The sequence below is a fragment of the Triturus cristatus genome, chromosome 6 (assembly GCF_964204655.1).
Source record: "Triturus cristatus chromosome 6, aTriCri1.1, whole genome shotgun sequence".
Lineage (NCBI taxonomy): Eukaryota > Metazoa > Chordata > Amphibia > Caudata > Salamandridae > Triturus > Triturus cristatus.
This window is the reverse complement of record NC_140589.1, coordinates 379,668,268-379,685,507: the sequence shown is the minus strand read 5'-3', so window position 1 is coordinate 379,685,507 and position 17,240 is coordinate 379,668,268. Positions and strand designations below refer to the sequence as shown.

General features: G+C 42.7%; 1 protein-coding gene across 1 annotated transcript in view; it reads right to left on the bottom strand.

The window, feature by feature from the left end:
• The window catches only part of EIPR1 (EARP complex and GARP complex interacting protein 1), a 689,682-nt gene that overhangs the window by 116,871 nt on the left and 555,571 nt on the right, over positions 1 to 17,240 (bottom strand). Inside the window, exon 5 of the mRNA XM_085610774.1 lies at positions 8,005 to 8,104. Coding sequence (XP_085466900.1) covers positions 8,005 to 8,104 — 100 coding nt within the window. The remainder of the gene's footprint in view (positions 1 to 8,004; positions 8,105 to 17,240) is intronic.

The window sequence follows — 17,240 nt, the reverse complement described above, 5'->3', positions numbered from 1 at the left end:
ATCCCTCCTGAGGACCTTACATTTATCCATACCGCTCTCGTTACTCAGGCTTATCACATAGGTGCCCTCAATTCCATGACACTTTATTTGCATTTAATCCTCCCATTTTCTTAATTTCCCTTTGTCCCTCTAAATTTATTTGCCTTGCATCTGTATTCCCGTCTTCCTAGCACTTTTTGGGAAATGGAACGAAAAGTGAAGCAAGGATCCCTTGCTGTGATATGTGTGAACAGGTACTGCAATATCCACAAAGTTTCTGCCCTCTCTATTCACTTTGTGGTAATCATGCCTTTTGAACAAATATCACAGTAAATGTTATCGTTGTTACCTACAAGGTAATCAAACTTTAGAACAGATAAAGTAATAATGGTTCACTCTTAAAATGCTCATTAGAGTAGAATGTCCCAACACATGTTAAGAAAAGGCAATTTGTAACTTGGGCCTCCCTCTAAACTGAGCCCTCAACTTGTAGAAGATAGAGTTTGCAGCTCGAAGAACACAAGGTGAAGCTGGCAGCAAGTGAAGCTGGAAGCAAGAAAGGCAACATTAATTCATCTGTCACCAATTAATCAATGTGAAAGTGCACTATGTATACATAGGGTTAATGCATCTCTGACGGATTGCTGCTTTGGCTATTGCTTCCTCGGAACCACTGCCTCAGTCTTCCTCATTCACACAGCCTACTACCGCTGGCTTCCCAGGTGTCAAAGGATTTACTGTGAGGAAAACTAAGAGAAGATCCATTGCGTACTACACCGTGTTTAAGTATGAGGGAACCCTGGGGACCTACATCTTCCATATACACTTCTCAGCCCCCTTTTGGACCCGTGTCCACCCAAGATTGTTCACCTTGCCCTGGAAATCATCAGTATCCATTTGGCTGCAGCCTTTAACAGGATAATTAAAAGAGTACACTTTCTGGCAGAATGGAAGAAAGCTTCCATTCTTCCTCTTCTTTAGAAACCCAGTCTCAACCCACAAGAGCCCAGTAGTTACAGGCCATCTCTCAATTACTGTTTCCATCTAACAGCCTAGAAAATGCACTGGACTCTAAACTTGCTTCTTTCATTAATACCAACAGGCTTCTGGATTCTACACAATTCAGATTTAGAGGTGCTCTTAGCACCGAGTCACTTTGATTGTCACCACAGAAGAGCTGAGGTCTATTCTGGACAAGGGTAGCAAAGCTTCTCTGATTTTATTGGATCTCTCAGCAGCCTTCGATACAGTCAATCATGATCTCTTGATTGACCAGCATTTTAATCTGGACATCAGAGGAACGGCTCTTACCCTTCTTAAATCATTTCTTACGGAGAGGGACCAATTTGTTACCATGGAGGAAATTAAGCCAGACGTGTTCCACCTGCCACGTTGGGTGCCACAGGGCTTCTCCCTTTGCCTCACTCTTTTTAATCTTTACGTCACTCCACTGGCTCAGCAAATCAAATCTTTGGGATTCTCTGCTGTCTCAAATGTCAACTACACTCAAATTGAGGTATCGATATCTAGTGCCTCCAAAGAAAAAGCAACCTGATTCAACAGCTGTATGAGACAGACAGACAACTGGATAAAGATTAGCTGTCTAAACTTAAACTCAGGGAAAACAGAGGTCCTTTTCTTGGGCAATGACACCTCCTTTTGGGAACCAAGTTGGTGGCCACAACAATTGGGGTCACTGCCCAGGTCAATGCTCTAGCTTCCTCTGTCTTCTTCATCCTGAAAATCATCAGGAAGGTTTGACCTTTCATTCCCACCGATCTGCGGAAAACTGTAGTAACAGCATTCAACTTATCCATATTGGACTATGGCAATGCTCTCTTTCACAACATCCAACAAAGATTTCTTTAGAAATTACAAATGCTACAGAACGCTTCAGCACACCTTCTCACAGGAATTCCCAAACATCAATCCACTTCTCAGGCCCTGGTCAGGCTTCACTGGCTTCCCATAAAAACAAAGAATTGCTGTCAAGGCTCTATGCATTGCTTTTAAGTTATTACATAATTCTGGGCCAGAATACTTGAGAAACAAATTCTGGTGGTACGTTCCACCCAAGAAGCTCAAATCCTCCACAGCCAAACTCCTAGTGGTCTCCAAGTTCAAATGTGCTTCATGCTGAGCCAGAAGCTTTATCATGGGAACTGCCAAACTTTGGAGTTCTCTCCCCTTGCAAGGGAAATTAAGTACAAACCTCCTATCTTTCAGGAAAGCCCTCAAAAGTGGGAATATCAATAATTAATGTAGAAGCCCCATCAGTGGTCAGTAGCAGCACCAAGACGCCTCAGGCATTTGAGCGCTCTATAAATTTAAAATCAATCAAGTCAGCAGAATATTTTAGGGTGCTATATTTGGGCGGGATGAGAGAGTTCATTATTATGAAAATGTTTTTCTAACAAGTTAACTCTTTTATAGACACTTATTTGACAATCATTAATGTAATAAAGTTCACAAATTTCAGCGCTTTCTTTTGTGAGTGATCTATTCTCTTTTATCTCAAGACCAGTTTTCAGTTTGTCAGGATGTTCCCAAGTGGCAAGTATGCTTATTATTGCAAGCTCTTAAGACTCTGAGAGAGTTATGATTATGACTACCAACATCCTCACTTAGGCCCTACAAAAGAGTGTGACAATTCTCTCAGGACCCATAAATTTGTATCCACTGTTTTTTTTCAATATAGGATCACCAACCAACACATTACATTTCTTCACAACTTTCCGCATATCATAATACATCTTGCAATTCTCCACACACTTCTTTTCTTTTTCACTACCAACCTTCATGGATTTCCATGAGACACTTTAACCTTTTCCCCAATTTAACCAGTCAGGCGACAATTCTGTATTGGCCTTTCCCCACTAAACAATTCAAAGGGAACCTCGCCTGTGGTTGTGCGTGGAGAGAGTCTATGTGCATACAAAAACTCTTCAATCCCTCCTTCCAAATCCTCCCTGCACACACTTCCGATTGAATACATTCCTCAATTATTCCATTAGATTTCTCAACAGTACCATTTCCCTCAGGATGATATAGTAAGTGCTTAATACCTTTCATGTGCAGATTTCCCCATTTCAGCTGGCACAAATTGGGGACCAATGTCAGTCAAGATGACATTGGGCAACCCTTTATGGTTTAGAATCTCACTCAAGAATTCAGTAATCCTCTTGGTCTCAATACTACTGACAACTCCAATCTCTACCCTACTAGAAAACTGATCAATCAGAACGAGTAAATAGTTAGAATTTCCCCTAGAGTGCAAAGGTCCAAAAATATCCACAGCCACCATGCCCGATGGTTTGGACAGAAGATCCCTGCACTTCAAAGGAGGATTACTGATTCTATACAGTTTAGCACTACTTGTACAATCCAGTCATGCTCTGGCCAATCTCTCTATCATTAAATTCATTCCTGGCCACCAGTAATTAAGGTGCACTCTCGCCTTGGTTTTGCTCATTCCCTGATACCCCTCATGTCCCAAACTCATAATCTTTTCCCTCAATACTGTGGGCACCACAAGCCTCAAACTGCATATGACTATGCCACAATCAGATGATAAGTCTTCCTTCACTTTCCCGTGACTTTCCAAAGCTGGATTCTTCCTATTCTCTGACTTCCAGCCATTGCATATGGCATCAACTACCTGTTGTAGAACAGAATCAGCAGCACCAATCCACTCCTCCTGAAGCACACTACCCTTAGTAACACTGCATACTTTCACTTGCTCAACTTCATCTTGAACTTTCGCTTCAACCACAGAACTGAGTTTAGAAAGACAATCAGAATTTTTGTTCCACAGACCAGAACTTAGCATACTTAAAAGCAAAACTCCTGAAGACCCACAATCCATTTGCAGATGCACATGGGAATCATGTCAAGCCCTTTTTTGTGAGATCTTTGAGCAACGGTTTGTGATCTGTATAAATGGTAAATTGTTTTCCCAGCACAAAGTTTTTAAATTTCCTAAAAGACAACCAAACGACAATCAAAGCTTCTCTCTCAATTGTGGAGTACTTTAGTTCCACTCCACGTAATGATCCCTTTGGATCAGAACAGCTCCAAGACCCTTCATACTGTCATTATAAAGCATTCCTTGAAGGGATCAAAGCAGCTCAAATTATCAGCATCCTCAAGTTCCTTTTTGAGGTCCGTAAACTCCCTAACACATTATTCACCCCAAGCAAATTCTACCCCTTTCTTCTGCAGTTTCCTCATATTCAACATTTTGGAAGTCAAATTAGGTAAAAAACTTCACATGGAATTGTACCAGGCCTAAGAAAGACAACAGTTCATCCCTTTTCTCTGGAGAATGCACTCACTATGTTAGTAATGAGTTCCTTCTTTGGGTACACTCCCTCAGTATTAACCCCATGAAGTAGATACTCAATTTCCGTCCTTCCAAATGCACACTTAGACATGTTGAGGGTTAATGCTTTCTCCCTCAATATACTCAACACTTCCCTAACCCTTCCATCATGTACTTTGCGTAGTATCACCGTAAATTAAGATGTTGTCCTAGAAGTATTTGAAACCAAGCACACTCCCAAATAAACAGAACATCACATTATGAAACACAGCAGCAGCTGATACTAAGCCAAATGGCAGGCGAACCAAGAGGTAGGACCCATACGGAGTAATAAAAGTGGTGTAGACTTTGGAGTCTGGATGCAGCTTTATTTGGTAATATGCCACAGTCAAATCTAATGTGGTGAAGTACTTAGCTCCATGTAACAAAAAGGCAATCTCCATGATATTGGGAAGAGGGAAATGGTCACTTATTAAACACCTGTTGACAGCTCTCAGGTCCACATATAGCCTGAGATCACCTGAATGCTTCCGAGCTACTACAATGGGTGCCACCCATTCGGCGCTATCTACAGGTTCAATTATCCCCTCTCCAAACTAACTCTTAATGTCACTTACAACCACTTCCCTCATGGAAACAGGCACAGAGCGTACCTTTGCAACCACTGGTGTTGACCGCTGCTTCAGCTTTCTTTGGTGCACATAGCCCTTTAAACAACCCATCTTCTCACAGTAGGAATCCAAATATAGATTTAAGTAGATTCTTTATTGGAGAGTATCCCATTCATAGGTCAGCTGCAACTGAGCTCATGGAATCACATAACCCGTCATAGCAGAGCTAAACATTCTCACATTCTACAGTCCCTCCTTAGCAAGATAACATTGACAGATACCAGATACCTTACACATCATTATCAGATACCACAAAGGTGAAATGATACTCAACACTAACCTCACATGTGAGTTCAGCGATGAGACAGAACAGTCGGGAGGGGAATCGTGAAACAGAAATTGAGTGATATCAGATGCACATCAGGACTAGGAAGCTCAGGAAACCATGAATGTGTATGGGAAAGTCAAAGTGTAAACTAAAGAGAGTAGGCAGGTGTGGCATTAAAAACTACTCTCAGAAAGTGAGGCTAGACTGAATGGCGCTGACTGAGTTGCCGTCCTTAAGAAGTTATCATTAGGTCTCTGAGTTGCTCCTGTAAGCAGCAAGGTTAAAGAAATTTTAAAATAATCAGTCTTTTAATTATTTATGAATTATCTAGTTATTATTAATTATTGAATTATTGTAAATAAATTATTCATTTGTCAAAGGAACATGTGTGCTCCTACAGAACAGTGAACTTAGATTGCTCATTTTGGGTGATTTTCTGCTGCCATTTAGCGGGTACATTTGGTGGTATTGGGTTTCCACGGAAAATCTAGCATTCCTGTTCGAGGGATTTTTACTGTCACTAATCTTCTGAAACCAAAAACTGAACAACCACCATGATATACAAGGCACCAAACCCACCCTAAATGACAAAAAATCCTAGCAAGAATCCCTGAAGGCCAAATCCAAGAAAAAACCTGCTAAAAAAGAAAAAAGTGAGGGACACAAAAGGAATAGCAAATGGGTGAAGAACGCAACGAAAACTCAGGGAATAAATTTGTAGCAACACAGCCTTCCCCAGTCCAAGTCTTCTAATATATACTCAAAACAGGAAACAATATCACAACAAAAGAGGTAAAAGCCATATTGATTTGGGATTCTTAGCGAGCAAACACTGGAGGCACAACCATCTTGAATAGGTGCAGATATCGGGTTAACCGGATCTATGTGTTTGGTGTATGGTGTTTTTGAAAACTGACGTGCAAAGAAGCAGAAGTCTAGGTTTGACATGCCTCAAATGTCTGCACCTCACTGTCCAACTCCTTTATTCAGTGCTCAGCATGAAGCGGACACAACAGATTAGACAGTGACGGACGCTATATTGGTCTTGCACAACCAGAAGCCAAAGGAATATGCCGCTGCCAAGGAGTCCCACTCGAAATACAGCTCTAAAGTGTCGTAATTTTATTCTGATGTACCAGTCCATGCATTATTATGTGTACATTGCTTACCACTTCAGCTACATAATTGACCTAGTTTACAATCTGATTAACATAGCAATTGCTATTTGAAGTTATGACTTGGCACTCTGGTCCTTAATGGAGTCTGTAAGGCAAATGCCATTGTAATAGCCTGAAGTAGTGATGACTTTACCTGGGTAACTCCTAGGGCAAAACATCTATTTATCTAATAGTTTTTATGTGGTAGTACACATCACCTTCCGGCTACTCAGTATTTAAACAAGTGATACACAGATTTCGGTAGAACTTGCATAATCAACTAGTTCAGAAGAAGTTTCAGGAATCTCGCCCTCCTGATATGGAGCTGAAAAGACAGGCTCTTAATCGTCCCTATTGTTACTGTTGGTATGGTGCAGTGACTTTGAGAACTGGGGGAAGGTGGTTTCGATAAGATGTTCCTGTAATCTACGGACCTCCTTGAATATCTGCTTCTTCAACTCTTTTTTGAAGATTCCTGGCTATGTTGTTTTTCAGGAAGAGATTGAGCTTGTTCCAGTAATAGGGTCAAAGACTGTTGATAACCACTTACCATGTTGTTTTCAGTTCACTTGTACAATATGCTTGGAGGTGCTCGATCTAAGGTTGCACCTAGGATTTTTAGAAACCAACTTTACCCGATATGCTTGCTCTTTTCCGGTAAGGCAAGTAAGTGTAGCGGTAAGTGAAGCATAGGATCTTGAATTTGACTCTTTGGTTCACTGGAAGTAAGAGGAATTTTTTCATGTGTAGATTAATGTGGTTGGGATGTAGGCATAGCCTAACTGCTTGATTTCCAATCCTCTAAAGTTTTAGTATTTCCTTGAGTGTCCATACACTATATTGCAGTTGTCCAAACGGGAAAAAGTAGGGCTTTAGGGAGTCTAATGTGCTGCTTTGTTTGAAGGAGTGGAAGGACCTTTCTTAGCATCAACTAGGAGCTGGTGCTCTCAGTAACACCTGAGATCTGAAGTTAAAAGGAGAGATGGTGATGAGCAGTATGAAGTTTATACTACTCTCACTGATGGCCCATAAAACACACGCTTACAAAGCATCAAACCAATCCGAACTTTCACTTCACTTCAATACAAATTACTCCACTTGAACGTTAAATACCAAACTACCCATATGTTCCTCTTTGCCCCCAAATATTCATCCACAATTGAAATAAAACTATTGTTTAAATGTATTAACTGGTTCATATTCCTGAATATAGATGATATCATATTCCTAGTGTACTTATAATCAATCATTTTTGGGACACTCCTCAAATTGACAAATGAACAAAAGACCCAATGAGGTGGAAAACAAAACAACAGGGTCACTGTACCCACATACAAAGCATCACTCAGCAGCACTTGCTCAGAAAAGAAATCAAGCCTCATTACCCCTCCTGATTCTGGAACGATGAGCTAATCATTATATTATATGCGTATTCAATTGTATCATAAAATGCACGATTTTACACTTTGGTTTTTGTGCTTTTGATAAATAAGAACATGTTGGGGCATGCTGGGGCACTAGACAAACGTTACTTCGAAGTGGAATCGATTCAGGTAGATGCACAGCCTACGATGTAAATTTAGACAAAATCCAGGGTCTTGAACTTACCACAGCATTCGTAGAACTCGCTTGTAAATCCCAGATTAATATGTGATTGTCAGCCAACGACAGGACTTTTTTACCGTCTCCCATTGGCTCCCATGTGACACTACAAAAAAAGAAAACAATGTCAATCCCACAACCAAAAAAACTATTACACACATTATATATAATTTGAAATTGTGCAATTTAGTCAAGAAGGCATCATCATTATACACAAGTTGCAATTATTAAATAAATTTAAAAAACACACAGTAACCTAATACAGAGATGGTAAATAAATGATGTTAAAGTGCCATGGCAAAAGAGGGCTTCCCACAGAAGAGCAGACATTTTTATAATTCTTAATTTGTTACTACTGAGTTGACTCGGGTTTCTCGATCGACTCATGCTCTATAGCCCAGCAGAGCAAATTTCTAACTGATTCTTAAAAGCGTGAGTGTTTCGTAGCTGTAATTTTACAATGGGCATATAGTGCAAGAGAAAATTGCACGATATTTTAGAAAAATTATGCAACAATCTTTCACCACATGTGATGCGAACAACAGGTGCTCACGTTCTGGCACTATATTTTTGTGGCATAATCACATTATACAGCGTAATGGCAACCTTTTAGGAATTTCACTTAACAAGTGCAAAGTGAAATTCCTAAAAATATGCCAGCATAATTTACATTTCACCTAGGCATATTGCAAATGCATTTTTATTTAAACACTTCTCCCAGTGGAGCTATCCATTCAACTACATCAGGCCAACTCTGGGGTCTTGCCTGCAGATTCTAACAATGTAAATAAAATGTACTAATTCCCTTGATATTAGTACATTTCCAACAGCTTCCATGGTGGGAATGAACCAAGAACAAGTTTGTGATTGGGGCGGGGCGGGAACGGGGAGGGGGTGGAGGGGGTGGGGCGTGCCTACTTGAGCTCACGCTGCATGGTCAAAACTGACCATTGTTTCTGATCCCTACAGTCCCACTGTGCCCTCTTTGGGGCATATAGGAGCACACCGGTGAACAGAGATAGCATCAGAATGCTCGGCAGGCCCCGGGGACTGAGAACAGCTGCTGCCTGGATGCAACAGAGGCTACCTCAAAATGGCAGTCCAAATGAGCACGGAGCATAGATCGGAACACACACATTTGTCGCACATCTCCAGGACTTGGAGCAGAGGTGCCATGCTTTACCCCATTGCCGACAGTCCAACAGCAGAGGGAAGCCCTGGCAGTGGGCCATGCACCGCATGGAGCTGACACACAAGTTTGACGGGTCTGCTGCCCAAGAAGCGGGCTCCCACGTGCGCCCCTAGATACTGCCAGCAGCTGCATCAGGAGGAGTAGAACAACAGATGGCCCCCGCGGACACACGTGAGCAGGTTTGGTGGGCATGCATTGTACTTCCTCTGTCCCAGCACATGGCAGTGACGCCCCGCCCTTCTCAGCCGTTGGTAGACGGAGGTGGCAGGAGACAGCAGACTGGGAGCTGGACTGCATGTTCTGCCACAAAGCCTAGGCTCCCCCCCTGCGCCTGACTCCCCTCCTACTGCCAGTGCTCTAGACGATCGATCCTCATGTCTCCAGAGAGGTTATCCCAGACTCTCACTTCCTTGGGAAGGGACAATATGTGTCCTTCGGACACTCAGTGTTCTCACGGGGAACATCACCAGGACGTGGACGGACACAATTGGGAATGTCCTTGGGATACAGGGCTCCAGAGGCACACAGGGTTATACCCTTATTAAGGTTTACACTCCTCCTCGCTTACAGCAGGATACCCTAGACAAAATAGGACCGATACTTTTTGAGGCGGGCAACATGTTACAAATACTGGGTGGGGACTTCAATGACACCATAACTCCAGATTTAGACAGGACGAGGACACCGTCTAACACAGATCCACAGCATAATCCCGCTATCACAGTTTTTTAGAACCGTGGAGACTGTCACTCTAAGCTGAGAACTTAGGGCCCGATTCACAGAACTAACTTAAGACAAAATCCTGAACGTATTACCATTTTGGTATTCACAGAAGGCACTTACTCATTTTGGTATTCACAGAAGGCACTTACTCATCAATGAGTAAGTGCCTTCTGTGTATACCAAAATGAGTAAGTGCCTTCTGTGAATACCAAAATGGTAGTAAGTTTAGGATTTTGTCTTAAGTTAGTTCTGTGAATCGGGCCCATTGTCTTTCTGTTTCAGGACCAGAGGGACATTCTCTAGGCTGCATTACTTGTTCGCACCCATGGGTGATCACCGACTATATAGGGTGGAGTATCTCTGCTTGGGTAGCGCTAACCACTCGCAACTACTGGTGACTCTGGACGAAAGGGGTCGACATGGGAAGGGGCTAAGGAGATTTAATGCCTGGGAGATACAGGACCCAGAGACTGTTGAGAAACTTACTCAGATTGGATTCTGAGACATACTTTGAGGAAAACAAAGCTTCAGTGGGTTCCCCCTCCATCATGTAACAAGCATACAAAACTATCCTGCGAGACATATTACAAACACTGGTCACACGTAAAAAGCGAGCCACTGCAGACGGACTAATCACCTTAGAATGCCGTGTCCTAGATCTTGAGCACAGGGTGCCACATTGGCCGATGCAGCTGCCCTTCAGCAGCTGAATGATGCCAGGGCGGAATACCACTATATGGCGGAATCAGCAGCCCACCCAGAGGAAACTCTGTGATGGGGGGATAAGGCCGGTCACCTTCTAGCCTGGCTGAGCTGTTCAGAAGAAGAGGCAAGATGGGTGGGGGAAATCATTACCAAGGAAAGGGAGACGGTAACTGACTGCAGAGACATAGCCCAAATATTCACCAGACACTACTGTGCACTATATGCTACACGCTCACAGGTGATCGACCAGGAAGAGGAATGCTTCTTGACTGTACTATAACGCCCATCCCTGTGGCAGGGCAATGTGGAACTGTTAAAGGAGCTGAAGGGGGTGCTCAATGCAGAGCGGAAAGACACCACAGCCCAATGGGCTACCCGTGGAACTGTTTAAAAGACTGTCAAGTTTGGTGGGTCTGCACCTACTGCAAATGTTTGAGGACTCGCACATGCTAGGGTGGCTACCCCCTGACTTCCAACATGCACTTATAGCAGTGATATATAAAGCCGGTAACCCCAAGACAAATTGTGGGTCTTACTGCCCAATTTCACTCTTCAATGTTATCACTAAACAGCTGGCAGCTAAGCAAACCGCAGGCTCAGCCCTTATATTGTCACTCATCCCTGCTGATCAAAATTAGTTTATGCCTCGCAGGTCTATCCAACTCAATTTAAGGAGGCGGTTCTATTGGCTCGACAAAGAGAAGAAGGTAGAAGTTACCTTGGCCATAGCCTCCATGGATGCATAGAAAGCATTCGACTCCATCCACTGACCCTATTTGACCTTGGTCTTGAAGCGCTTTGGGTTCTAACCCAACTTTTGTACCTGGTTGGCTCTACTATATAAGGCCCCCACGGCGGCAGTACGAGTAAAGGGAGAGATATATGAGACGTTTCTGCTGGGGGATGTGGCGGAGAACAGGGAGTCCCCTCTCCTTCCTACTCTTTGCCATCTGCATTGAGCCCTAGGCGGCCAGGGTCAGACATGAGAACAGACCTGGTCGCAGCAACATCATGGATCAGTGGGAGAAAGATGTGATCTCCTTGCACGTAGATGATGTCCTTGGAGATTACTCAGACTATAGAATCAACTGGCATAAATTGGTCCTGTATCACCTGGGCAACTGCGGCCCATGCTCCATAGTAGACGTCCCCCTGCGGATAGTAGAGGACGGCTTTCATTATCTGGGAATGTATATCGCCACAGAGACCTGTTCATGTGGACCAATTTGGAGAGCTCGCTGGTTGAACTTCAGAATGACGTGTCCAGATGGTGGAGGTTGCCGTAGACAATACTCTGGAGAGCAGCCATCTATAAATGATTTCACTCCCAAAATTACTGTATGTCCTGCAAAATACTTACTATTTGATCCCTGAATCTTTTTTTCGAGGCTAGACAGAGAAGCGAGGTCATGATTGCCCCTTGGATCGCACTGAAGACCATATATCAATCCGTATATAATAGAGGAATAGCCCTAAGTCATATCTGAAGTTGTTACTGGGCCTACTGGCTACAAGCTATTAATGACTGGCCGATGACTTAGCCAGGTACTTGCCGGTCCGTTTGGATAGGTGTGCCATGGCAGATCTACATGAGAGCACTACTTCCTACGACGGACGAGACAAGAAGACCCTCCACGCCCCAACTCGGACTACTCTAATGGCCTGGGACAAGATGCATGCCCATATAAGTTGGAAAGGGAGGGTCACGGAAGAAACACAAAAGGGAGTGGCGACAATGCGTAAAGAGGTGCCCAGACGGCAGGTTTGGCCAGATGGGATTTACTCTGAATTTCTACAATACGAGATATCATAGAAGAAGGGCAATCAAAATATTTGACAGCCTAGAAGTCGGATATGACCTGCTTTAAGTTGTGCCGTGGCACAAACATGGAAAGTGCGCCCTATCTGTAATATGGGCCCTGGAGGATTAAGAGGGGAAAGGGATGTGCAAATGGTGTGCATGGCCAAATACTTATAGAAGGTGCTGGCGGGCAAAAGGCACTGGCTAGTGAGCACTGATGAAAAACTGCCACTGAGAAGTGAGCTACAGAAAGCATTAGGAGGGCAGTGAGCGAAAGCAGGCCTCTCAAAGGGGGAAGGCAAGAGCCACATGGACCAACAGTTGAAAGACACAAGAAATGTGAAATGACTGCAGCGATGGTGCATGGTGGCACAAAAGGTCAATGCCCCATTGAAAGACTGCTCAGAAGTCTCTCCAAGAAGGGTATCTCGACCAAACCTGTTAGTTGAAATTTCTAACTGATCTGATTCTCCAGTTCTGATTGGCAGTGGTCTGCTGCCTATCCTCCTAGGATTCTGAAAACATGCTGACACTGCAGTCCACCTCACAGAAGACCTACATCGACAAAGGCCTGTATGGCCCTGGCTGCAATGCTTCCTGAACATGGAGCTGCTCACGACATTGCTGGCATGGAACCATCAGCCCGCCTAAGGAGCCCAGACACTCAGGCACAAAGCACTTTCAGTCACATTGAAGACTAGAGGTGACCATACAATACACGTGCATTTCATACCTGTACTATCATTTCCTTTATTTTATCATTTTGTATAGCTGTGGCATGTGACGCAAATGCCAATACACAACGTTAGCCCTTTCAAAAGTAACGGCTCCATTTTCAGGCAATTATCATACTGAGGCAGCAAAATTATTAGATGCTAGACTGCTTAAGTGGTCTTTGTTGTTTTTGATGAATAACTGTTGAAAAGAATGTACTCTTGGACTCTGTCATCTGTTAGGAGAGATGGTGGCATCTTGGGTGGCTGAAAGGCCTCCATGAAAATGAAACCTTTAGGATTCCACAATGGTTTCTCAGGCAAGCTCTAAGGATGAGAGCCAACAATTCTTACAAGTCGTCATTGTCCTGTCTTTGGGGTAAATCTGGTTTGATCAATCCGAGTTTATTCGCTAAATCTGAGATTGTGGCTGGGTTTGTAGTGAGGTGTTAACTTTTGCAGTGTGGTCTAAGTCATTAAAAATCCTAGGAATCCAGACAAGGAGACCTTCCAACAATATATTGAAGGAGTAGGATTACTTGGGTAAGTCACTTTGGTGTTCAAGAGTTTCCAATCAGACTCCCTCATAACGGTGATCAAATTGTGAGTCCTGACTAAGTTATCGGTATGACAGTTAAGCCCACTGGGTTCAGGCCAAAGCAAAAAGCCAAATCAAGGAAAACGGAGTATGGAAACTTCAGTTAGTACACTGTGATAAATACACAGCAACAAAGGCATCCAATTTGGGACAGGCAGGGTGTTGGCATTGCTTCATGCGGATGATATACTACTGCTGGTACATGATCCGGGTACCAACTTAGGCCCTATTCTTTACAGATCACCAAATTTGGTCATTGGTCCATCGTTGTCATGAACTGGCCCATTTCCCTTATGTTGCCCCACATGTACATAAAGAACTCACATATCCAATGTTGGGGCAGGAAGACCTTATTTGTTACCTTGGGATCCTTATTCAAAAAGGGAGAACTAAGGTACTTTACTAGATAAAATTGAAACTAACGTTACAAATGGATTAAACTTGCTATAGCAATGGCAGGACGTATTGCACCAAACAAAATGGAGGGTCAAGATAGCGATGTCTGAAAGGTTCAATGTGCCCCGGGCTAAATGTTTACATTTGGCATGTGTATGCAATCTGATTGCTGTATACTGAAACAGACTGCTCCAAATCTTGATTAGCATCATGGTCCTGGCGCTCTAGACTGAGGCTCTGACAGCATTTTTGGGCTATGTCAAACTTGTACCTCAACATAGTAGGACGTTGGTTGCTCTGGCCCTGCTCTTGGGTAAGCGTCGGGTAGCTACGGCATGGGAAAAGGGAACACTTCCCTTTGAAGACAAATGGCTTACAAATTTGGCATCTTGCAGCACACATGAAGAAGTATACAGTACACTGCTGCCTGTGGGGTCACGGCCTAGGGCCATATGGAGCCGACTGAGGGCTTATCTTGCTGGGAGGGAGCGATCAGACAACGATGAAACAGGGAGCTTATGACTCCATTGGAATACTGAGACCAGATCACAAAGAAGGGGAAACTCAGCACAAAGACAGTCAGCCCATGCTCATGGCCAAAAACAAAAACACAAGGATGATCTGTACACCCACAAATAAGGCTACTCTCTGATGTCTAGTGTTTATTTGTACTATAGATCATATATGACGTACATTACTGAGTTATGCTTTCTCACATGTCTATCGCAACTGCTACAGTGATCAATCTTTGGTATTGTATTAATATATCAACAAATAAAACGGGGAAAAAAGAATCAACAGAGTAAACTAGATTTGAGACACTACTTGAGTGAGCCTTATTGAATCTAGATTGTGCAAGTCTGCAAGTCGAGGAACCACACTGGTGGTAAAAATCCTGTGACCAAATCCTGTGTAAACAGGAACAGAATGTAGGGAGAAGAAAAATATTTTAGCTTCCAGATGATGGAAGCAGCAACAGAGTGTTGATGATCAGAGCCTCGTTCCCAATTTGGTTCCCTACTATGCCGGCTCAATTAACAGGGTTGCGAATAAAGTCGATAACATTAAACAAACGTATCAATTAACTAGAGGAGAATGCCATGAATAAGGGCAGTGTCCTCGTGGAGATCAATCAATGGCAAAAGAAGATATCCCAGAACGTGGACAGTAAAAGAGAAAAATTATCAAGTAGAACACACTAAATTCAGCGGCACATTCGGCGTTCTCAGGAGTTTACACTGCATTTTCCGGTTTCAGAAATTCAGTGTTTTATTTGTTATCCTGGGATTTTATCAGAGCACTCTTGCATGCTTTTCACTAGTAAAAAAAGATAAGGTATATGGGAAATACACCCACTATAGTTGATTGATCCTATGGTCATGTAATGTATAGAGTCATTGGCAGGCAAGTATTTTAAATCGAATACAGAAGTGTTTGGTTGCAGCGGGGTTTGTGGTTCCAGTCTAGCTGTATGGCAATGGGGACAGCAGTATTGTTTGGTTGTCCACATCTACCTAGCCTTCTGCTTCAGACCTCCACTGTCTGGAGGTGGTTTACTTCTGGCAGCCAAAATACCATATTCTGATTATTAGACCATTGGTTTGTGAGTTGCATATCATGGGTCTGACCCTTCTCTCTATACACTATGACAGAGCATTCTTCTGGGCAGCTTGTGCGACGTATTATTGTACAAGTGAGGAGTGGGGTATATAGTTCTGCTGTGGTAATAGCGTGCCTGAGGGTGTTAATGTAATAGTGGAGCATGATAGCTTTGTAATGGAGAGAAGTAGGGTGACAGTAAGGGTGGGAGTGTAGTTCTGCAAATTATCAGATCACAGCTCACGTGCTAGTTAGTTCCTTTTCTATGTAGTAGTATAGTGCTCCGATTCGATATACTGCACTACTGCCTCCCTTCACTACACTAGTACACACAACACATCACTTCCAACTCACTATAATGATACACTATAATTTTTTTCAGGTATCTCAAAGCACACGAGCTCCAAACAGATGGTGAACAAATAAGTGTGCAATCTAAAATGGTCTTAAGTCTCTAAAATTATAGTTCATGACCTATGTAATAAAAATAATTCAGGGGGCAATTATCGAGCACTTACTGAGCACTCAATTGCAGAAAAAGCACGGTATGCAGATGGATCCTACAATGACTGAAAATCTTCACGTACTGCTGATTTTACATAGTTGTAAACTGAGGAAAGGGATATGAGAAAAGGCAGTATACAAACCCCCCATAGCCGTAACTCTGTGGGCATTCACAGACTTTCAAGATGGTTTTCACGATAAATATTAGTACAAAAAAGTAAACTCAAAGACCGACATATTTAAGTGTTGGCTATAGAGTGAATAGAATCTTCTATGCACACAGCGGACCACTGCCAAGTCTCATTGCAGTTTTTCAAAATTGAAGACCTTTAAAGAAAAATAAAACATAGCCCCGTTTCTTGGGGCTGCCTTGAAAAAGATTTCACTTTTGAAACGCAATCACAGATATAGTGGTCTCCGGATCTTTGCAGGTAACCATCACTGTGATTGTAGCCAATTATAGTGGGGGCCAAATTGCGACCTACCTAATTAATATTTATTAGGTACGCTGGTCTGCGGCCAACTACAATTTGTTATATTGCAAACCAAACTAATAATACATAGGTCAGTTTGCAAAATAACATACTATTTGCAAAAAGTAGTGTTACAATTTGTGGCTAGTATCTTAGTACAAGTGCCACTAAATTCCGAATTATAAAAAAGTAGTATTCTATGATGCATGCCATTAAACTCATTTGGAGACACTGGCATCACTAACACACTGAAGCTAAAGATAACGAGATTAATTCCTGAAAAAGTTCTGCAATGCATGAAACAAGAAAGTAAGGGCTCTGTATGGATGAACCTAAAGTCTGCTTCCATATGAGTACGTTTATATTTACGTCAACAACAAACCTTTGGAGAGAAACCCTACTGTACAAATGAACACAGAATGAGAATTGAGAATTTGTTTTATATTTCCTTTCACATTATTGCCCTGAAAACCAAATAAAAAAATCAGATTTCAGGTAACTGAGGCAAGCTCAACGTGGCTTAGGGAGTCTTCCTCCA